The 24,407-nt window shown below is 43.2% G+C and overlaps 1 protein-coding gene across 1 annotated transcript in view; it reads right to left on the minus strand.

Moving 5' to 3' along the window:
• Positions 1-24,407, minus strand: part of LOC121858370 (insulin receptor-related protein-like) — an 81,249-nt gene that overhangs the window by 7,324 nt on the left and 49,518 nt on the right. Inside the window, exons 4-21 of the mRNA XM_042354812.1 lie at positions 23,401-23,537; positions 20,372-20,466; positions 19,248-19,339; positions 18,601-18,709; positions 14,133-14,296; positions 10,839-10,995; positions 10,476-10,592; positions 10,017-10,161; positions 6,834-7,036; positions 6,331-6,502; positions 5,723-5,895; positions 3,939-4,112; positions 3,270-3,525; positions 2,720-3,054; positions 2,054-2,263; positions 1,788-1,927; positions 1,409-1,570; positions 493-670 (exon numbers count right to left, since the gene is read on the minus strand). Coding sequence (XP_042210746.1) covers positions 493-670; positions 1,409-1,570; positions 1,788-1,927; positions 2,054-2,263; positions 2,720-3,054; positions 3,270-3,525; positions 3,939-4,112; positions 5,723-5,895; positions 6,331-6,502; positions 6,834-7,036; positions 10,017-10,161; positions 10,476-10,592; positions 10,839-10,995; positions 14,133-14,296; positions 18,601-18,709; positions 19,248-19,339; positions 20,372-20,466; positions 23,401-23,537 — 3,019 coding nt within the window. The remainder of the gene's footprint in view (positions 1-492; positions 671-1,408; positions 1,571-1,787; positions 1,928-2,053; positions 2,264-2,719; positions 3,055-3,269; positions 3,526-3,938; positions 4,113-5,722; positions 5,896-6,330; positions 6,503-6,833; positions 7,037-10,016; positions 10,162-10,475; positions 10,593-10,838; positions 10,996-14,132; positions 14,297-18,600; positions 18,710-19,247; positions 19,340-20,371; positions 20,467-23,400; positions 23,538-24,407) is intronic.

Genomic DNA, 24,407 nt, shown 5'->3' on the forward strand with positions numbered 1-24,407 from the left:
AAAAAAAGACAATGGGTGAATTTAACTCAGTTGCCATAGAAGATAATGAGCTAATAATAATAACAGGAGATTAACAAGAAGGGCTTTTTAAACGTGATACTCTCAACAGGAAAGAGATACCATGAAACGAAAGTGAAGACAAGAGAAAGGGAAAGAGTAGTTTTTTTTTCTTCTGTTTTTGTTTCAGCTCTTTGTTTTTTGCCTATTTTCCCCACATCACTTTTCTTACATCACTCTCCTCTCTCTTGTTTGAGGTTTTCAGTTTCTCTTAAGTCATTTGAGGCGGTAATGGAAGCGGAGGAGGGAGGGCAGAGGAGAGAGAGAGAGAGAGAGAGAGAGAGAGAGAGAGAGAGAGAGAGAGAGAGAGAGAGAGAGAGAGAGAGAGAGAGAGAGAGAGAGAGAGAGAGAGAGAGAGAGAGAGAGAGAGAGAGAGAGAGAGAGAGAGAGAGAGAGAGAGAGAGAGAGAGAGAGAGTCTCTGAAGCAGTACAGACCTCGGTAGTAAGGATTAATGTCGACCTTCTCCAGAGTGTGAGGTATTATGTGGGCGGCAGTGTAGCGTCGCCAGTACCAACACATGGACGTAGCCACTAGCAACCCCGCCATCACCACTATCACCGTCCACGTCATTATCACCACCCACGTCCTTGTTGCTGAGTCTTCTTCCTGTGCCTGTGGGTGGACGAGGAGGTGGTGGTGGAGGAGGTGGTGGTGGTGGTGGAGGTGGTGGTGGTGGTGGTTGAGGAGGTGGTGGGAGGTGGGTGGTGGTGGTGGAGGTGGTGGTGGTGGAGGTGGTGGTGGTGGTGGTGGAGGTGGTGGTGGTGGTGGTGGTTGAGGAGGTGGTGGTGGTGGTGGTGGTGGTGGTTGAGGAGGTGGTGGTGGAGAATGAGGTGGATGAGGGGGTTGAGGAAGAGAAAATGGAGGATGAGGATGAAGAGGTGGATAAAGAGGAGGTGGAGGAAGAGGATAAAGAGGAGGTGGAGGAAAAAGACAAAATCCATTCACGTCAATCAAAACACAAGAAAGACTAATATATATATTTTTATCACTCAGACATATCACTTAAGATATAATGAAAGGAAAGTAGTTTTAATGGTTCACTGACGAATAGCAGTGCCAGTGCCAGTGCCATGGGTGGAACTGGTCTTTGTTGTCAATATTACTGTCAAAGAACTTCAGCTATTGGTTAGGTCAGGTCAGGTCAGGTCAGGTTAGGTTAGGTTAGCTTTAGGTTAGGTCAGGTCAGGTCAGGTTAGGTTAGCTTTAGGTCAGGTCAGGTCAGGTCAGGTCAGGTTAGGTTAGGTTAGCTTTAGGTTAGGTCAGGTCAGGTCAGGTCAGGTTAGCTTTAAGGTGTTTAATCCTCAATTGAAATAAACTGAGGTATCTAATATTCACAGGATTCAAACTTACCACCATAACGAAAAAGACTGGAGCGCAGAAGTTACCGTACGCAGCCTTTGACCTGACCCTGACCTGGACGGAGTAGTTACCAGGAGACAGGTCAGGTAACTCCACCTTATGACTCATTGCCTCGAAGTCCCTCCCGGTCACACACCTCTCCATCATCATGCTCTTGAGGGGGGACAATCAGGGTCAATACAGGTGATGTAAACAATGGTATGTTAACTATCTATCATGTTGTTAACAGACAGGAAGAGAGATATATGGAAGGATAATTGTGTTTTTCTGTATTATGGATAAAGATATATATACAAAGACAGACATAAACAGATCCACAAGTACACACACACACACGCACACGCACTCACGCACACGCACACACACTCACACCGTGGATCTTGAGAATATAAGCCACCACCCCTCCATTAGGACTCGTCGGGGGGTCCCAGCTGATGACTACCGAGGTCTTGGAGGTGTTGGTCTGGACCACAGCACGTAGGGACCCCTCGGCCACCTGGTCAGCCACACCTGTAATTAAGAGAACGACAAAAGACAGGTGAATTTACTGTATTTGTAGAAGGGAAAGTGTCTGAGTCAGGTTTGGTTTAGATTAGAGAGAGAGAGAGAGAGAGAGGTCGTAGACGTAACACTCACCGCTGGGCCTGGTCTGAGCAGCGACACGGGCTGGGACGGTCGAACACAGCTTCCCTTGGTGGACGAGTCGGCCATTGGGGTCCACAGAGAGCATGTTGACGGGAGCCTGACAAGCCTTCACCGCCACCGAGTAGATGGAGTAGTGGTGGAGGTTGTGTAGGCCCAGGCGTGTCTCGCGGGTCATGTGTTCCTGGTGTAGAAGTACCGAGCCTGTAGGTAGGACGAGGGGGTAGGTTAGGTAGGGCGGGGAGTAGGTTACGATGGTGGAAGGGGCGGTGAAGAAGAGAAAGGATGAAGAAAAAAAGGTGATGATGATGGTTTAAAAAGAGATAAAGGGATTTGGGGTGGACGAAGAATTTGTAGGAGGGGAGAGAGTGAAAAAGGTGAGGAGGGGAGTTGCTAAGGGAGGGGAGAATCGGCTCGGATGGCTTCAATGGAAATCAGAAAATGAAAGATTGTGGAGCTGTGGTGGAGAGTGTACAGGTCGTGGTAGTGTGGGAGAGTGGTGAGAAGAAGGGGAGGGAGATGAACATAAAGTACTTAAGGGGACAAGGGACCCATACAGACACTCTCTCTAAGTGACTTCATGACATCTTCAACGACACACACACACACACACACACAGTAACGTTAAACAGGTCGCTATAAACAAGAGGTTGGACTCACTGTGTTGTGGGTGAGGAGTGTTGTACTGGGTGAGGTTCTCTAGGTGAGGCTGATAGTGCTCGTGGATCCCGGCGTGGGTGGGGAACTCGTGCACCTTCTGGTCCTGGTGGAGAGGGAACTCCTCGTTCTCTGCCTCTGGGTCGAGGAACGGTCGAGTGAAGACGTCAACGCTGCCAAGCTCCTCGGAGAAGGTGGAGGCGTCCTTAAATTGGCTATTTTCCCCGTTCTTTAGGAAGGTGTTCTCAGTGGGCTGGTGAGTGGCTCTTAGTTTAGCCTCAAACTCTTCATCACTAACAAGGAGCTTCTCGTGAGTGCTCCTCCTCGACCTGTTGATCATGAGGGCGGCAGGTGAAGGAGAGAGCACCTTTAGCAGGGCGAGGATGCTGTTTTCAGATACTGTGACCGTTACAGTTGCATTATTTACTTTGGTTACAAGTTGCAGTGAACTTTGACCAATATACGTTTCAGAGGTCAAATAACTCGAACACTCAAACAAAAGAATGACATAAACAATAACACGTGAAGGAGCAGGAGGCGAGACGTTACTCACTTCTTCACGTAGACGGTGTCCATCATGAAGTCCTCGAACCCTATCTGTCCCATCACCTCTTGGTCGACGCCCACGCCCGCGTCCTGGCAGGCACAGCAGGTGGGCGTGGGCGTGGCGGTGCAGGAGCCCTCTTTGTCATCCACGGCAGGCATCTCTTCCTCAGCTTGCTCCTGGATTCTGGGAGTCTTCCTCACTGGGATACTGGAGGCCTCAGCCACAGCCGGGGCCTTCATCCTCTTATCAACGTACTCCCTTGCTGGGGAGACACCAGGTGACTGTGTTAGTACATCTACCTGTACCTGTAGCTGTCTACCTGTAGCTGTCTACCTGTACCTGTCTACCTGTACCTGTAGCTGTCTACCTGTGTTCAGTAAGTAATAATATCGATATAATCTGAAAAATACCACTCCAATACATACATACATACATACATACATACATACATACATACATACAAAACCTGCAGACAAACGTACTCATACTAAAAACACACACAGGAATATACATTAACGAAGGACACAGTACATAACTATGACACGTAAACACACCTGAAAGTATTAAATCACACACGTTATTTTTTTCTGCCCTACAACACAGTGACAACCCTGACAACATTCACTCACTACCAACACACTTCTCTTCCTCTGATCATACAACACGGGGACGTACTTTGCTGGTTGCAGAAGTCGAGATCTGGCGGTATTCTGAGTGTGTCTAGCAGGAGTGTGAGGGTGACGAGGTAATGGTCGATGACACCGTTGGGTCGTCTCGGAGGCTGCCACCATACCTCGAGTGATGAGCTGTTGTCTGATACCCACTTAACCTGTACTGGCTCCGTCGGGTCTGAGGGAAGGGAGAGTGGCCAGGTTAGGTTTACGTTAGGTTTGGTTATGTTTACGTTAGGTTATGTTTACGTTAGGTTATGTTTAGGTTAGGTTATGTTAACGTTAGGTTATGTTTACGTTAGGTTATGTTTACGTTAGGTTATGTTTAGGTTAGGTTATGTTAACGTTAGGTTATGTTTAGGTTAGGTTATGTTTAGGTTAGGTTATGTTTAGGTTATGTATACGTTAGGTTATGTTTTCGTTAGGTTAGGTTTACGTTAGGTTAGGTTAGGCATTTTTTGTGTGTTTTTTTTTTGTATTTCTTGTCTCTCGCACATAACTGAGTAAAAACACTGTCTGCTTTAGTTAATCTCTATTTGAAAAAGTTTTAAGACGTGTTAATAAGGTGGGCGAGGAGAGAGAGGGGGAGGCGTCTTAAGAAGAAGGTTACATGGGGAGGGAAGACAACAGCATCGAAACTCCTTCATTTTTATCTATAAGTGACCTAAGTATGTCTTCATCTATACAATATCTGGTCAGACTTTCGCCATCTTTCTTCTCTCTTGTCCTGAGGTGACTGGCTGACGTGACTGGCTGGCTTGGCTGCAGGGATCCTCTGTCTAAACTTTCTTATCACTTGAGAGAACCTGATACCTTTTATCGGTCCGTCTAACTTCTGCTGTCTCGTGAAGTTTGGGATTGAACACCACAAACACCATCAAACAAATGAGAACCAAACACGAGGAAATAAACAGATTGAGTGATGATGAAGGAGGAATAAAACACAAACCAGATAACGACGAGAAATTAGACCGAATAAATGGAATTAAGAACAGGAATTAGAAAATGGGGAGAATTCATAACAACAAACAAATGCCAGTGAGAAATAAAAAGCGCGGGAAAATCCATAGCACATAGAAATCCTTATTTACGCCTATAGATTTTCTTCCGGACAACAAATATATAAACGAAACAATAAAACGCGCAATACAAGATCCTCCAAGTGTTGATTTATTGGTCAAACAAAAACACATCGACAACACTCCTTCGTCATGAGACAAAACAGAAATCATTCAGAATACCAAACACAACCTTAGTCATTACTGAATATTGTAAATTGATATCTACAACGTCAGACAGACCAGTTATATACTGTTAATTAAATCTGACAGGATGTGAGAGTATAGATGGTTACTGGAGGCTGTCAGCGGATGGAGTCAGACAGGAAGTGACGTCAGAACTCTCTTCAAATACTCCAAGCTGATCGAAAAGTCCCTGTGCACCTGAAATAATGATTCCTACATTAATATAAGGTAAGTAAGTATTTCAGGTGCACAGGGACTTTTCGATCAGGGTTCATATAAATCCTTTTCATTGATAAAGCTTCGTTTACGTGTGTGTGTGTGTTTGTGTGTGTGTGTGTGTGTGTGTGTGTGTGTGTGTGTGTGAAGATCATTGAATCGTAAATCACGTCGTGTCTGTTCCCCTCTAGTCTCTGTGTTGGTTTCACAAGATAACATTTACTATAAGGGCTGGTAAGGGCTGAGAGGACTTAAACTGAGGGCTGGTAAGGGCTGAGAGGACTTAAACTGAGGGCTGGTAAGGGCTACGTGGGGGGAATTGACTTACTGTAAGGGCTGGTGACGGCGTACAAGACCTCGGACTGGGCGCCCTTGGCACTGGAGGCGAGGGAGTAAGTCTTAACGTAAACTGCGTAGCGTGTGTAAGGTTCCAGGTTGACGATGCTGCCTGTAATGGTGCCTCCTGTACTGTTGCCTGCATCCATCTCCATCGTCGACCACCTGAGAGAGAGAGAGAGAGAGAGAGAGAGAGAGAGAGAGAGAGAGAGAGAGAGAGAGAGAATCAGTAGACATCCAAGATTCTCAAAGCTTCAGACATAAAAATTGACCTAAATGCAAGATGGCGTCGTTAGTACCCCAAGACTTTAAAACAAAAACAAAAACAAAAATCTAAATGGACAAACTGGAGTCCTTCCCCTTTGTCACCCTCTAAGAGTCACTACACTCACACACCTGGTCACTACACTTACACACCTGGTCACTACACTTACACACCTGGTCACTACACTTACACACCTGGTCACTACACTTACCCCTGGTCACTACACTTACACACCTGGTCACTACACTCACACACCTGGTCACTACACTTACACACCTGGTCACTACACTTACACACCTGGTCACTACACTTACACACCTGGTCACTACACTTACCCCTGGTCACTACACGGTCCCTCACTCTCATATATGGAAATATTCTTGTCAGCTTTCTTGAAGTTGACGTAGTAGACGGTAACGAAGGGGAGGGGGCTGGCTGCTACTGTCACTCTCAGCGTCCCGTACAGGCTAGACTGACTCACACTGGCGTTGAGGGGAGTCACGTTACCTGGGAGTCACCGCCGCATCCACGTCACCAGCAGGAGGAAACCGTGTGAGAATTGGCGTTGGTAGTCGTGAATTTTGTTTTTGCGTATTATTTTGCGTATTAGTTATTATTATTATTATTATTATTATTATTATTATTATTATTATTATTATTATTATTATTATTATTATACCTGAATAGCACAATGTAAACACAGAAGAGTACAGAATAACAATGTGTTGATACCTTGCAAATGTTGAGCGTGTTGCAGGATATAGTTATAAAATTCAGTAAGAACTCAATTTTGTACCCTTAATGAAATTTTTTAACACACACACACACACATACTCACAGGGAACCTTATCGCCATTGGAGGTTGAAGAGACATCTGTTTCTGAGAGTCCCGTGATATTGGTGTTGTTGATGAAGTCTTCGATGTGGTGGAGACACAGTTTGGGGTTTGACTGTACGAACACCTTCCCTTTGTTGATGGTGAGGTTGGTACTCTGCCACAAGTTCCTTAAGTTAGGGTTGTCGAGGATCACCACCGAGTAACTGTGAGGAGGTGGTGAGATGGTGAGTGGTAGGTAGTGATGAGGGGTGGTGCGTGGTGGTGGTGATAGGGGGTAGTGAGTGATGGTGGTTGTTGTGGTTGTTAGTTGGTTAAAACTTACATATATTTATACTCGAGTTCTTGACGCAGCTCTTGGTTAACACACCTGTAAGAGTCTAGCAAATGTGGTGGGCGTAGCAGTGTAAGTTTGGGCGTAGCAGGTGTGAAAGTGGTAAGTGTGAGTGGCCATTGCAGTATGTGAAGGTGTAGCAGGTGTAGGCGTAGTAACAGGTGTAGACGTAGCAGATATAGGCTAGTAGCAGGTGTAGGCGTAGTAACAGGTGTAGACGTAGCAGGTATGTGTATGACAAATATAATAAACAGACACAAATAAATAAATGCACAATATAGGCAAACAACGAAGCAAAGATCAACATATAAAAGGTTTTTTCTTCACTACAGAATTCGAGGTAAAACTCAGTATTCTCCTCCTGTCACGGGAACCAGTTTACCGACAGTGATAAATTGGTCGCTGATAAACTACAGTACCTCGTTATCTTGGAAACAGAATCACCAGTCTATTTTTAGTGTGTGTGTGTGTGTGTGTGTGTGTGTGTGTGTGTGTGTGTGTGACAGTTCACTTCATAAAAAAATTAATTCTCTCTATATTTTCATATGATATTAGAAACGTCAAAATTGAGTTACTGAAAGCAATTTAAATCTGACTATAACCAGACCCGGAACCCGAGACTCCGAAACCCGAGACTCCGAGACCCGAGGCTACAGGAGACTTCCATTGCTGTTTGTTTAAGAATCTGTTGGTTTCAGTCATAACACATTCTTCCTACGTTAACCAAACACTGCCAGCTCAATGTAGTTTCTATCTTTTAATACTGACATCGTGAAGGGAGAATATCACGTTAAAATTCCCATGTCAAACTTTTAATCTAATATCCTGTGCTGTTATAACATTCATTCATAATATTGTTTTTGGTCTTTGTTTTTCACCATGTTGTAAAATAAATCTGGTTGTAACATGAATTTTTGTAAATATATGGACTCTAGGAAAAAAAATAACTTGGTGGTGAGGAAATATTTCTCTCTTTGTACTCAGCTGTTCTCTCTCTCTCTCTCTCTCTCTCTCTCTCTCTCTCTCTCTCTCTCTCTCTCTCTCTCTCAAACAAATGATAATTATAATCAAGCATCACTCCTTCAATTTCGCGCCAATTAATATAAAATTTAATAGATGCGTAATGGATGGTCCTTATCACTTTTTTTTTTCTTCAGTAACTTCAAACGCATTAGATGAATGACTAGTATGTGACAAGAGAGAGAGAGAGAGAGAGAGAGAGAGAGAGAGAGAGAGAGAGAGAGAGAGAGAGAGGTCAATTCAACCCGTGTATCATGTCGACTAAATAATCATACGTGCTATTCAATCTCTGAGCGATATATACATAACTCACTCTTGCTCACCCGACTCACCTGAACAGATATAAAGTGTCCTTGAAACTCTTTTATACCCTTTTTGATAACATTTTTTTTGGCATCATGTATTGACGAACTGTTGCGTTATTTTGTGTTGCTGTTTGAGAATGATGCGAAATACACACACTGGGTTTAGGTGACACTGGTGACTGTGTTTTGCTATAAATCATAAAAAAAGTGTTTCATGTTTTGTTTTTTTTTGTAAATAAATTTATGTATAAGATCTCGGTAATTGATTAGTTCATTCATGTGGCTGAGATGTGAATATCTTTTCATCATTATCACACTTCAGAGAGCACCTAACCTACCCTAACCTACCCTAACCTAACCTAACCTAACCTAACCTAACCTACCCTAACCTAACCTAACCTACCCTAACCTAACCTAACCTAACCTAACCTAACCTACCCTAACCTAACCTACCTTACCCTACTAACCTAACCTACCTAACTTACGACCATACCCCAGGCATATTATACTTTCCCTCTGTACACTCCTTTCCTTCTCTCTTTCCTCTGTACACTCTTTCGTCTCTCTTTCCCTCTCTGCCTCCTCCTCCTCTCCTTACCACCAGTTGTTTCAAGCACGACATGAGGATAAGCGTGTATACCCTAACAAGCCCTTCCTCCTTCCCTTCCCTTCCTCCCTTCCCTTCCCTCCCTCCCTTCCCTCCCTCCCCCCCTCCCTTCCTCCCCTCCCCCTTCCCTCCCCCCCTCCCCTCCCTCCCTCCTCCCCCCTTCCCCCCCCTCCCATGTTACCTGTACAGAATAACCAGCAAATCGAGATATACCTTTCCATGTTTTCTCTCAATCTCAAATCAAGTCCATAACTAAACACCGAAAGATACCAATTCCTTAACGTTTCGTCCCTTTCTTCTTCAAAACTTCTCGTAATTCCTAAAGTTTTCGTCACCTTTCTCGACTTCTTCAAAACTTCTCGTAATTCCTAAAGTTTTCGTCACCTTTCTCGACTTCTTCAAAACTTCTCGTAATTCCTAAAGTTTTCGTCACCTTTCTCGACTTCTTCAAAACTTCTCGTAATTCCTAAGGTTTTCGTCATCTTTCTTGACTTCTTGATCTCTCTGTCTCTCTATCTACGTTATTCTTCGTCTTCTATACCGTCTTTATCACACTCTCTTACTCAATCTTACTCTGGTAAAGATTAAATTACTCTGGTATGTATGTATGTATGTATGTATGTATGTATGTATGTATGTATGTATGTATGTCGCCTCATGTTTTAACTCTCTTGAGTACGATGATTTAACCCCTTGATTACGTAATTAACCTCTTGAGTACGATGGATTTAACCTTATGAGTACGTAAATAACCGTAAATAGCCTCGTGAGTACGTAATTAACCTTTTGAGTATGATGAAATAGTCCCTTAAGTGCGATGACTTAACCATTTGAGTACGTACTTAACATTCTTGAGTACGATTATTAGCTCTCTATGTCTCTCTCTCTCTCTCTCTCTCTCTATGTCTCTCAACACCTACTTGCTATGGAGAAGTGTGTCGCCGCGAATTCTGGTCAGGTTACCCAGGAAGTTCAAGGATGAGACGTTTGAACGGAAGATCTTAACGTAACCTGTGATCTCTTCTATACCACTGAGGTTCTTCTCCAGCTCCTCCTCGATGTCTTCTGTTGAGGGTGAGAGAGACAGAGAGAGAGTGAGTGAGTGTATGGGTCAATGAGTGTGGGAAAGAGTGAATGAGAGAGAGAGAGAGAGAGAGAGAGAGAGAGAGAGAGAGAGAGAGGACTGAACTCATAGCAGGAACAAAGTATTGCACAAATCAACACAATTCCACCATGTAGGAAGGAGAGAGGGAGGGAAGGAAAGGAAGGAGGTAGTTAGGTAGAAGGAAAGGAAGGAGGTAGTTAGGTAGAAGGAAAGGAAGGATAGAAAGGAAGGAGGTAAGGAGGGGTAGAAGGGAAGGAGGGAGGGAACCACGTACCTCCACCGTTAATATGGATGGTCAGGTTGCCTTGGATGATGGTACAGCCTCTCAGTAGCTGGGCGTGGCTGATGCTCTTCACTACGGTAGAGTCACACGTCTTAGGACACACGAACCCTGCACGAGACACAGGTCAAATAAGGTCACGAGACAGGTCAAATAAGGTCACGAGACACAGGTCAAATAAGGTCACGAGGCACAGGTCAAATAAGGTAATAAGGTCAACCAAAGACTACAAGAGGGAGGGTCACCTGCAGTAATACAATAAAACAACACACACACACACACACACACACACACACACACCACAAGAAGGTTCCTGTACTAATTACCACCACAGGTAAGAGGAAGGGTATCACTCACCTTTACATGGGACACACTTGGTTACGTTACGAGTCCCTTCACCTTCCGTGGTCTCAGTGTACCCAAGTGGACACAGCTCCACACACTCCCGCGTGTCCGCCTTCACAGCGTAGTGTTGCAGGCACATCTCACGATCTACACACCTGTGCTTCAACACCTGGCGGGGGTTGAGGGAGGGAGAGAGGTAAACAAAAGGTAATCAAGTGGTAAACAATAGGTAAACAAGAGGTGCGTTAATATAGACTACATGACAAAGGTTCAGTTATGTAGACGACCTAACAAGTGTTCCACTATTCTCTCTGACGCTCCACTATTCTCCCTGACGCTCCACTATTCTCTCTGACGCTCCACTATTCTCCTTGACGCTCTACTGTTCTCCCTGACATCAAGGTTCAATAGCAACCAGGTATCACGAGAGCCAGGTTCATCAGTATGCACGTGTACACACACAGGAGAGAGGGAGATAGGGAATGAGGGAGATAGGAAGAGAGGGAGAGAGAGATCATCAAATCCTCACCCAAAATGCTTATATAGAAAGGGAGGCGAGTTGGTTATCCTATATGAATGTGTGTGTGTGTGTGTGTGTGTGTGTGTGTGTCAAGGGCCAGCTGAGGTCGACGGTGCTACACTAATAATCTGAGAGTTATTCTCTCTCTCTCTCTCTCTCTCTCTCTCTCTCTCTCACAGACACACACACACACACACACGTATTGTTAATATTCTTTGTTTTGGGAATTTTTTTGGTGAACATCTGCTCATACTTGTGAAATATCTCCTCGTGATTTTCTGTGTGATCCAGTTATTGACCAGTTATTGACCTGTTATTGACCAGTTATTGATTAGTTATTGATCAGTTATTGACAAGTTAATAAACCGTTATTGCTTTGTTATTGACCAGTTATTGACCATTTATTGACCTGTTATTATTTAGCTTGATCGGTCGTGTTATTAACAGGAGGAACATGTCACACCGTTACCGTAAGTTTAACACAATATTACAAGGATTAAATATTTTGGATTAGCTTAGGTTAGGTTATGTTAGGTTAGGTTAATATTTGAATTAAACAAGCTGGGGTGGAGATTCTTCAGGTGATTCGATAATACTCTCCCTGACCTTACCTACGACTCGAAAAAACACGACAAAAACGACGTTAAATCTATACTGTTACTCTACCTTAGTGCTGTGATAATACCTGTCCACTGTTGAAATAATACAGAATAAACATGGATACTTGAGAATGAGGACCCTGTGTACTCTAGTGCTTCAGGAAACATAATGCATAACTACGCTCCATTACCTATAAACCAGGACATAGTTAACCATCTTTCAGCAACCACACACACACGGCTTCAGTGACCTCCAGCGTAAGTTTCAGTTTTTTAAGTCATGTTTAACGAGAATTTCTGATGATATGATGTAGAGTTTATAGTTGGGGGTTATAGAAGCACTTTTGGTGTTGTTTTAAGTGTGTTTTGTGGGAAGTTGGTCCAGTTTTAAGTGTTTTTTGTGGGAAGTAGGTCCAGTTTTAAGTGTGTTTTGTGGGAAGTTGGTCCAGTTTTAAGTGTGTTTTGTGGGAAGTTGGTCCAGTTTTAAGTGTGTTTTGTGGGAAGTTGGTCGAGTTTTAAGTGTGTTTTGTGGGAAGTTGGTCCATAGTGTGCGAGAGGAAGATAACAAGAACTTATGTAATTATTATGGTCTTACACGGCACCTCAGTCTGTGTCTGTGCATTACGACCGAACATCAACAAAACTTTATCTATTCTTTTGTTAAACTTAGTGGACGATGTTAAAGACTTATTGTTAAAGCACAGTCACGCCTCTGTCTCATCCATGAACTTCTGAGATTCGTCAACGTGTGAATTTGAGACATGATGTAACATTAGCTCAGGAGTATAACACAGTGTACTTCTCATCCGATCAGTGCAGTTAAGCAACTTTGGGTTATGGTTAGTGCTTGGATGGGTGACCGCTTGGCTTAAGAACACCAGATCTTGTTGGCATTAGGACTCTACTGGAAACATGCCTCTCGTGGTCACATTAAATGATTTATTATTATTATTATTAACACTGTGATGTCTAGGATTCACTGGTTCATGAATACCAGGGTTCATAGACGGGAAGGAGGACTGACGGGACTTTTTTCCTTAACACATTGAAAGGAAAATAACAGCCAACTTGAATCCTTCTTCCTCATCTCTCACATCAGCCATTTAACTTCAGCTTGTGGTTAATCCTGAAGGTTTTGAACTAATTAACCTCAATCACGTATCAGATTCTCATAAAATAATCGTAAGGGGATGAGCGAATGAAATAGGCTTAAGTTTCAAGGTAATTTCGACCCTTATCTTTGAGTTATTATTTAAGACAGGTAGTTAAATTCATCTCACCTGAGACTACCAATTACAGAATAGAAAACATAGTTGGGAATACAGGACGTTTAGTACGTAGAACAGAGACGTATATGTAGGAACTAGTATTTGTAGTTAGCTGTTGGTAGCCCTGAACAACAGACTATACAATCAAAGCTCAAAGGAAACCCCCATGTAAACAGTCTCTCTCTCTCTCTCTCTCTCTCTCTCTCTCTCTCTCCTGTTGAACGTTGGAGACTAAACGACCAATTCAGTGTAGGCAGGAGACTACTATTACACTGACGTCTCGGAATACAAACACGAGTATACTGAGCGTGAGACAGTGTGAGGGACGGCTTGTAATATCTTGACCTCTGATATTACAAACCTCCTCCTTGATCCCTATACTCGAGGATTATCTCACTCTGACTCACACTAGATATAAACAATAAGTGTGAGATATAACAAAACTTGACGAATTGAAATTACCATCGAGAGAAATTTGTTGTTTTGACGTCTGTTTTAGGTTGAGGTACACATGTGACCTTTGACCTGACTCTGGTAGCAAAGGAACCATAATTAACCTGATTGGAAGTTTTAGCGAGTGGTGACGGCTGCGCGAGTAACTGCCTTGAAGTTAGAACTTTTCTAATTCCAGCCTTAGATTTAAAACTTAGCGGGCATTGATCTTCAACTTCAACCCGAGAACTTTATGTTATTACTTAGAATTTTAGAACTTAACCCCTTCGCTACGGGGGCCCCACATTTAATATTTTGTTTAACTAACGCAAGGCGATTTTATTTAGCCGAGAAGAGACCCCGTACATAAGTGGTTTAATTTTGACTTAAACATTAACCTAAAACCAACTTTGAACTTAAGAACCACTGCATTTAAAACTTGGCAAATGAGTACCAACTTTGAACTGAGAACTAGGCAGATACTGACCTTGAACTTGCGTGAGGAGCAGGAATGTGTGCAGCGGTCGTGATCAAGCAGGTTCTTGCAGGCGTGGCAGGAGGTGGGGTCGCCTGGGGTGAGGCAGCCACCGAGACACTCACTATGACAACACTGGTCCCCTACACAGCCTCCGGGACAGTCCTTATCACACACTGTAATGAACAAATGGAATCTTTCTTAATGGAATTATTAGTGTAAAAGTGTTATCGTAATTTTATTTTGTTTGAAACCAGATTTTTTTTACAATACTCAGATTTTTTTTACAATACTCAGATTTTTTTTACAATACTCAGATTTTTTACAATACTCAGATTTTTTTTTTACAATATTCAATTATCTTAAATTTCTCGTCCTCTTCATCTAAACAAAAGCTTCTGCTATAAAGAAAACCACTCGGCAACTTCAATAACACACTTGGAGACATCAATAACACACTTGGAGACTTCAATAACACACTTGGAGACATCAATAACACTCTTGGAGACTTCAATAACACACTTGGAGACATCAATAACACTCTTAGGCAGGGTTTCGTATATTTCCCTTCACTGAGAGACATTCACCTTACCCACACGTGTCTTACAAGTTGACCAGCACCTCACCCTCCCCCCCCCTCAAAAAAAAAATATATCTTGACGATTATGTGTGAGACAATATAACACAATGGACGAAGGATTTAGACAACCCTACCGAGACCACAGGATATCGTAGTGTTTATTGTGAAATTCATCGATCACCTCCGCAGAGATAATCTTAGATCTGTCCTTTTAGAGATATCCTTCACTTCTATTAGCTTCCTACAAGCTTGATTGATGAGATGTTTGTGTATGTAAGCTGATTGTTGTTGGCTGAGTGAAAGCGATTGGTGATTGGCTGTTTGTTTGGTTTGGTAGAGAGAGAAGGGTGGATTCTGATTGGCTATTGTGTGGATTTCCTTGACGTGGTGTTTGTGTTAGTGGATGTATGTGGTATTAGTGGTGAGGTGAGATAGATAGATAGATAGATAGATAGATAGATAGATAGATAGATAGCCAGCCTTTATTAATCAGCATCTGTACTCGTGTGTGTGTGTGTGTGTGTGTGTGTGTGTGTGTGTGTGTGTGTGTGTGTGTGTGTGTGTGTGTGTGTATGCAAATCAACCAATGCTCCTTCCATCTCAATCACTCACTCGCCATCTTAAACAATGTGTGATTTAACTTTATCAATTTTCTTGTGTTTGCTTACAATCTGTTCTCATTGTACACCAGAAATTCCCCAACTTTGTTTCTTAAGAGAATATCGAAGCATTTCTGGTTTTTTCTTTCTTAAAATGATTAGGTTAGGTTAGGTTAGGCTAGGTTAGGTTAGGTTAGGTTAGGTTAGGTTAGGTTAGGTTAGGTTAGGTTAGGTTACGCTATGCTAAGTTAGGTTAGGACTGGGTTATATTTTGAGAACACTTTATACACAAGAGATAGTTTGACTTCATGCTAAACTGGTACTAAGCTGAAGGTTGAGGGTTAAGCTTAATAGTTAAGCTTAGGAAAGTTTCAGTGTTGGTTTGACTATTGTGTACATTTATTTACGAATTCATATAACTGTGTGTGTGACTGACTGACTGACTGACTGACTGACTGACTGACTGACTAACTAACTAATTGGCTGACTGACTGAGTGCCTCGCTAGCTGACTGACTGACTGACTGACTGACTAATTGGCTGACTGACTGACTGACTGACTGAGTGCCTCGCTATCTGACTGTCTGACACGGAGGAGCATCTCAACAAAACTTCATTGCCACTTTGACACAATTCCCGGGAGACTTACGGATGTTCTTTCTCTGCCCGTGTGTAATGAGTATCTCTCTTATCTCATTGTCTCTCATTGTTGTGTTCTTTCTGACTGTCGCTGTCTCTTTGTTCTCTATCTATTAGGCAGCTACCAAACAGGGAGGTACTACCGCCTGGGAAGACATTGGAAGCATAATGTGTTGTCTAATGGTAGACCTTGCTGCCATATGGCATCACGAAAATTGTGACCAAGTCCCAGGTTGCTGATATGACTTTCTGCCTCATTTACACACAATTGCAGGGTCTCAATTGTTTCTCTTAACATTGACAACACAACATACATATATTGTTCCTCACTTTTTTTTTTCATTTTGTATTTCTTTGTGGTTCTTTATTATTATTATTATTATTATTATTATTATTATTATTATTATTATTATTATTATTATTATTATTATTATTATTATTATTATTATTATTATATTATTATTGTTATTATTATTATTATTATTATTATTATTATTATTATTATTATTATTAAATTACTATATTATTATTATTATTATTATTATTATTATTATTATTATTATTATTATTATTATTATTATTATTATTATTATTATTATTATTATTATTATTATTATTATTATTATTATTATTATTACATTTTCGCCCCCCAGGCCCCGATGTGGGTCAGTGACCTGTGCCCGGGTGGGCTAATTCCGATAAAAAAAAAAAATTCATTCTCTCTCTGTCTCTCTCTCTGTCTCTCTCTGTCTGTGTTCCTCTCTCTCTGTCTGTGTTCCTCTGTCTTTGTCTGTCTATCTCTGCTTGTCTCTGTCTCTCTGTGCTTCTCTGTCCGTGTCTGTCTTTCTCTCTGTCTCTCGTACAATACAGAAATGGTGAAGTTCTCATCTATCTCCCGTGTAAACTTCTTGGCTCCAGTATCTCTCACCCCGTGTAGAGAGAAATAGGATATCTCTATCTCTCTGTTCCGCCTTTCTTCTCCTCCTCTCCTCTCTCACCCTTCCCTCCTTCCTCCTATTCCATCTTCTTCCTTCTCTCCCTCTTCGTATATCTTGTTGATGACTAGTTGGTGTGTGTACTGAACTAGTGAGCGAGTGAGTGAGCGAGTGAGTGACCGAGTGAGTGAATAAGAGTACCAGTTCAGATACCATGTTGTAATGACTGACTGACACTTTTACTTACAATCAACATTCATCAATTACTCCTTCCTCTGTACAGTGTTTATATTACACCACGACCACTAAGCCCCCTCATGATTATATTACACTGAAACTACCGACCACCACAAAAAAAGGTCTATTTTTCCCCCACGTGATTCAATATTTAATTCTGTGCCTATATAAATAATTAACTATATCAACACATAAATAAAATCAACAATAAATTAATTACCAAGGTGAAGGTACAGGTATATTTATTTTCCTAGTTTTCAATATTCCACAAATATCAAAATACTGTAATCTCATACCTTGCGCATTTCATTTCTCATCTGTTTACTGCAACCACCACCACCACCACCACCACCACCACCACCACCTCCACCACCACCACCACCACCACCACCACCACCACCACCACCACCACTGTAGCTTCGTATTGCTCATATATTATCCACCTTTACATTGTATTTTTTCTCAATTTGTAGGAAATCCTTCAATATTATTATCTGTCTTACTCAATGGCTTTTGACGTGGCGAGATGGCGTTTCTCTCTCTCTCTCTCTCTCTCTCTCTCTCTCTCTCTCTCTCTGTTTGTCTGTCTGTCTTGCAAATTAATTTTTTATAGCCACTAATTGTTACGTAATTAATTTAATCTAACCCTAAGCTGACAGTTGTGATTGGGGAGGAGTGGGATGAGAGTAGGGAGGAGATAATGGTGAGAATTATATAGGATGAGTAGGGAGGTGTGGTGAGGAGTGGGATGAGTAGGGAGGTGTGGTGAGGAGGGAGGAGTGGGATGAGGTGGGGAGGAGTGGGATGAGAGTGGGAGGAGTAGGATGAAAGGAGTGGGGAGGTGGGATGAGAGTGGGAGGAGTGGGATGAGAGTGGGGAGGGTGGGATGAGGTGGGGAGTGGGATGAGGTAGGGAGGGTGGGATGAGGTAGGGAGGTGTGGTGAGGAGGAGTGGTGTATGAGGTGGGGAGGAGGTATGGTGAGGAGGGAGGAGTGGTATGAGGTGGGGAGTGGTGTATGAGGTGGGAGGTGGGATGAGTAGGGAGGTGGTATGAGGTGGGAGGAGTATGGTGTGAGGAGGGAGGGTGTGGTGAGAGGGGAGGAGTGGGATGAGAGGGAGATGGAGTGGGATGAGAGTGGGGAGGAGTATGGTGAGAGGGGAGGAGTGGTATGAGAGTGGGGGAGGAGTATAATGACCTCATCATCATTACTCCTCTCGTGTTATATGCAAATTATAGTCATTATATAGATGATTATTTCACCTGAGGCACAGAATTATTCCTTCAGCAGTGACTCTATCTCACACCCCAGCAGTGACACCCCTAGCAGTGATTCCTCCTAGCAGTGACTCCTCCTAGCAGTACCACCTCCCAATAGTACTACCCCCAGCAGTGATTCCTAATACCAGTACTACCCCTAACAGTGACACCTCCTAGCAGTGCCACCCCCCCTCCCCCTCCCCAGCAGTGACAACCCCAGACAAGGTACTCACGGGCCTGGCAGTGGTGAGGACCCCAGCATCGAGGGGCGCCGCAGGGTAGAGAGTGAGGACAACTTAGCTCCTCTGGACAAGACGGACAGTCAGACTCTGCCCGATTGCGCTGTAGAGGGGGAGAAATGACCGGGTGTGAGAGAGAGAGAGAGAGAGAGAGAGAGAGAGAGAGAGAGAGATTAAAACAGAGAGAAAAATATAATATGTATAACCTAACCTAAGCTAACCTAAGCTAACCTAACCTAACCTACCAGAAATAATGCCGTGTAAAATAAGAGACTGTGTTTTCTTGGCTCCAAAAGGCGTGTGTCTTGTGATGTAAATACTTATTGGACGAGAAAGAGAAGCATAATGTAAATATGTTAGGTATTATACTCTCTCTTGTCTTAATTAAGTGTTATGATGTTTGTGTGTGTGTGTCTCTCCTTCATTCCTTCCTTCCTTCCTTCCTTCCTGCTCTTGTTACCTCCTTATATTTCTCATCTCCTATCGTCCTATCCCACCTCTCCTACCTCTCTCCTTCCTACCTTCTTCTACCTTCCTCCTCTCATTTTATCCTTCCTTCCTCCCTCCCTCTCTCCCTCTCTCCCTCTCTCCCTTTCCTCCCTTCCTTCCTCCCCCTCCTTCCTCCCTCCCCTGATACTCACACTGATGTAGTTCTCAGCCAGACGAGTGACGGTGATACGGCCCCAGTCTATCGTATGTACACAGCCAAGGATTCTCTCTATACGAACGGAACCTGTGGGAGGAGGCCAGGATGAATGAGAGGCCAGGGAGGTGTGAGAGGCCAGGAGGGTGTGGAGGCCAGGAGGAGGTGGGAGGCCAGGGAGGGAGGTGTGGGCCAGGGGGAGGCCAGGGGAGGGTGTGGGAGGCAGGAGGGGTGGGAGGCCAGAGGGTGTGGGAGGCCAGGGAGGGAGGGTGGGAGGCCAGGGAGTGGGAGGTCAGGAGTGTGTGGGAGGCCGGGGAGAGTGGGGGCCAGGTGGAGAGACCAGGGAGAGTGCAGGTATGGCAGCAACAGGCAGGTGTGGCAGTACAGTGAGTGCAGGTGTGGCAGAACAGTGAGAGGCAGTAACAGTGAGTCATGCAGGTGTGGCAGTAACAGTGGCAGTAACAGTGCAGTGTGCAGTAACAGTGGAGTCATGCAGGTGTGGCAGTAACAGTGAGTCATGCAGGTGTGGCTGTAACAGTGAGTCATGCAGGTGCAGTAACAGTGAGTATACAGGTGTGGCTGTAACAGTGAGTCATGCAGGTGTGGCAGTAACAGTGGTGTGGTTGTAACAGTGAGTCATGCAGGTGTGGCAGTAACAGTGAGTCATGCAGGTGTGGCAGCAACAGTGAGTCACAGGTGTGGCTGTAACAGTGAGCCTGCGCAGGTGTGGTTGTAACAGTGAGTCATACAGGTGTGGCAGTAACAGTGAGTCAGTGCAGGTGGCAGTAACAGTGAGTCATGCAGGTGGCAGTAACAGTGAGTCATGCAGTAACAGTGAGTCATGCAGGTGTGGCAGTAACAGTGAGTCATACAGGTGTGGCAGTAACAGTGAGTCATACAGGTGTGGCAGTAACAGTGAGTCAGGTGTGGCAGTAACAGTGAGTCATGCAGGTGTGGCAGTAACAGTGAGTCATGCAGGTGTGGCAGTAACAGTGAGTCATGCAGGTGTGGCAGTAACAGTGAGTCATACAGGTGTGGTTGTAACAGTGAGTCATACAGGTGTGGTTGTAACAGTGAGTCATGCAGGTGTGGCAGCAACAGGAGAACTAGGCAGTAAAGGACCTCTAAGGATGACGGTGAGGGAGGCCAGGCCCACCTCCTTCAGGTTGGGCACGTCGTAGATGACGAGGGCGTAGTTGTGGAACAGCACATCGCCTCTGTGGGAGAAACACGCCGTCACACACCGTCACATACTATCCTATACCGTCACACACCATCCTATACCGTCACACGCCGTCACAGACCATCCTATACCGTCACACACCGTCACACACCATCCTATGCCGTCACACACCGTCACACACCATCCTATACCGTTACACACCGTCACACACCGCTAGACACCATCTTATACCGTCACACACCATCACACTGCCACATACCGTCACACATCATCACACACACTGTCATACACCGTCACACGCGCCATCATACACCGTCACATACTGTCACACACTGTCACACACCTTAAACATTGTACAGGTAGACAAGTGGCTATTTATTCCCTCATTCACGACCATCCGCCTTAACCAGACAGGAAGAATATTTCGTATTTATTGAAGTGAATTTCCAAAGGATGAAACGATAGTATATTTTCACTATACGGTTTTTTTTTTCAGGTCAAATTGAAGTGTTTATCTTTAAGGTGAAGTAATTGTAAGATAGATATGGTTGGGCTACACAGAGTTAAGAGCCTGTCACAAACACAACTCGGCTCAGGGTGTAATTGTCTAGTAAATTTCGGATAGCGGTGCAGTGGTGTTTTGCCTTAATGAGAATGTTACCTGCCGGGCCCCCCCCCCACCTGTACGCGATGGCCTACACGATATTACTATTAACAAAATTACTCGAATATTTCTTCAAGTAAAACGAGACACAACACAGTATTGTCCACTACGAGACACAACACAGTATTGTCCACTACGAGACACAACACAATATTGTCCACTACATGAGATCAATAACTTTCAAGAATGTGGCATAATGAAGCGAATTTTGACCCAATTAATTGACCTTATGAATGATTAGATGCTGTAGAAAACTTGTCATCGTTCAGTAAACAAATTGAACCAATACTCATCAACTCGTATCAGTCAAAATATTAAATGATTAACATAACACAGCGCTTGTAACGTTAACACAGCGGTTGTAACGTTAACACAGCGGTTGTAACGTTAACACAACGCTTGTAACGTTAACACAGCGCTTGTAACGTTAACACAGCGCTTGTAACGTTAACACAGCGGTTGTAACGTTAACACAGCGCTTGTAACGTTAACACAGCGCTTGTAACGTTAACACAGCGGTTGTAACATTAACACAGCGGTTGTAACGTTAACACAGCGGTTGTAGCATTAACACAGCGGTTATAGTGACGAGACTCTGGCTAATACGTATTACACTAAAACAACTTTGTTCATACATTTGCATATAGTCTGAAGTTTGTTTACCCTGAGTGCACATCGTATGCAAATTTTTTGGGGGACAGTTAATTTAGTTTAGGATAGGTATGTTAGGTTAAGTTAGGTTTGGTTAGTTTAGGTTAGGTTTGGTTAGGTTAAGTTAGGTTTGGTTAGGTTAGGTTAGGTTTGGTTAGGTTAAATTAGTTTAGGTTAGGTTTGGTTAGGTTAAGTTAGGTTTGGTTAGGTTAGGTTAGGTTAGGTTAGGTTAGGTTAGGTTAGGTTTGGTTAGGTTAGGTTAGGGGTTGTAATGCATTATCACTATGCATACATTTACAGTAAATCAGAAAAATTAATATAATTTTTTAAGTGTAATGATTAATCCCGTAATATACAAGAGGAAATATTTACGATAAGATAATGACCAATTACCTGCAACTACACCTGGGTCAATGAGGTGTAATTGCCTACTTAGATAAATTGCAACAGTTGGATGAGAAACGTTATAGTGTGTTGAAAGAAATGATTTTATTTATTATTTATTATTTAAGAGTAATAAGTTAGCAGTGGTTGTGGTGTTACTTTATCACTCTCCTTCTCTTCCTCCCCCTCTTCCTCCCCCTCTTCCTCCTCCTCCTCCTCCTCCTCTTCCTCCCTCCTACCCCCTCAATAATTCAATATCAACAATTAGTTTTTGTCATCAGTTTTTTTTCCCTAAGATGCTTGAAATTTTAGTGTGTGTGATTGCGTACATGTGTGAGTGTGATTGCGTACATGTGTGAGTGTGATTGCGTACATGTGTGAGTGTGATTGAGTATGTGTGTGAGTGTGATTGCGTACATGTGTGAGTGTGATTGCGTACATGTGTGAGTGTGATTGCGTACATGTGTGTGTGATTGCGTACATGTGTGAGTGTAATTGAGTACATGTGTGAGTGTGATTGCGTACATGTGTGTGTGATTGCGTACATGTGTGAGTATGTGTGTGTGTGTAAGTGCCCTTTAAGACAACTATCAGTCCTCAGACGTAAACACAGCATTAAACTAAACTTTCCTTCCCGAATAAGTGCAGTTGAAGCCATTAAATACCTGTAATAATGGCCCCAGGTGTAATTAATGATGCAGTTATATCGTTTACTTCCTTCCTCTGTAACTCTCTCTCTCTCTCTCTCTCTCTCTCTCCCTTCCTTAATCTGTCTCTTTCTCTCTCCTTCCCTTTCTTCCTTTTCCTTCCTTTCTTCTTTCATTCCTCTCTCTTTCCCTTCCTCCCTTCCCCTCTCTTTCCCTTCCTTCCTCTATCTCTCTCTCTCTCGCAGTCTCCCTTCCTTATTCTGTCTCTTTCTCTCTCCTTTCCTTCCTTATTCTGTCTCTTTCTCTCCTTTCCTTCCTTCCTTCCTTCCTCTCTCTCTCTCTCTCTCTCTCTGTCTGTCTGTCTGTCTGTCTGTCTGTCTGTCTGTCGAGGATTTTAAATATCACACACGCTGGGAATTTAGACCAAAGACCGTCCCAGCCTTTTAAATTATCAGCTGTCGATAAACACAGTTAGAAATATTACCCGTGAGTCAGAGAAACTAGAATATTCTGTCGATTTCACTCAATATTTATCTAATGGTCACGTCAGAAAATTTATCATCTGAAACTATAAAGGAGAGTTATTTGAGATGACTGCCAGGTGAGGGGATGATACACTCACCTGATGACTGCCAGGTGAGGGAAGAGTCGACCGAGAGAGGTGAGGTTGAAGACCCGGTAGACGAGGAGATGATGGGTGATCTCTTTCAGTCCCGGGAACGAGTAGCGGTTGAGGCGATGGATGGAAGCGTTGTCTCTCTGCCAGGTACACACATAAGGGTTAACAAGGTGTACTACATGAAGGGATTAAACGCACACACAGACATACACATACACAGAGGACGATGTATTAAACCATTATCCTCAAATGGTTAAACCAATACCACCCACCATCAGAAATTAAACCCACCTGTCTTGAAAGAAGGTAAACTGAATAGTGTTAATGATCTTATGTATCTCGTGATTTGGTTAGGTTAGGTTAGGTTAGGTTAGGTTAGGTTAGGTTAGGTTAGGCTAGGTTAGGTTAGGTTAGGTTAGGTTAGGTTTGGTTAGGTTAGGTTTGGTTAGGTTAGGTTAGGTTAGGTTACTGTCACCAATCGTCATAGCCCCATAAGGTATTGTCAATTTTAAAGGTACTATTGTAGGTTCATAGTCATTATTTAATCCTATCCCACCTAATAAACATTTTTACTTTAGTTCAAAAACATCCTTGAGATCCTGCCATTATTTAACCCGGTATTAGTGGCGATTTTCTCCTTAACCTTTACGATAATTTGTATAGGAGTAAAGTTAATGGAAGGTTAATATTACTTTCTTTTTTTCCAGGTTGGTGAAGGTTAACAGCTCCTCACAGCACCGTAACACACCACAACACACTTCAGGTATGTCTAAGTTAGTATTGTATATCAGTTATTATTGTTTTGTAGTTGTTCTTGAGTTTCTGCGTCGCCGTTACCTAAGTCGCCGTTACCTAAGTCGCCGTTACCTAAGTCGCCGTTACCTAAGTCGCCGTTACCTAAGTTGCCGTTACCTAAGTCGCCGTTACCTAAGTCGCCGTTACAATGATACGTAAACCACGAGGGTACACGGAGCCAACAGTATTCAGTAATATATAAGAATTCCATCGTA

Source organism: Homarus americanus, unplaced genomic scaffold (assembly GCF_018991925.1).
Source record: "Homarus americanus isolate GMGI-L3 unplaced genomic scaffold, GMGI_Hamer_2.0 scaffold57980, whole genome shotgun sequence".
Taxonomy (NCBI): domain Eukaryota; kingdom Metazoa; phylum Arthropoda; class Malacostraca; order Decapoda; family Nephropidae; genus Homarus; species Homarus americanus.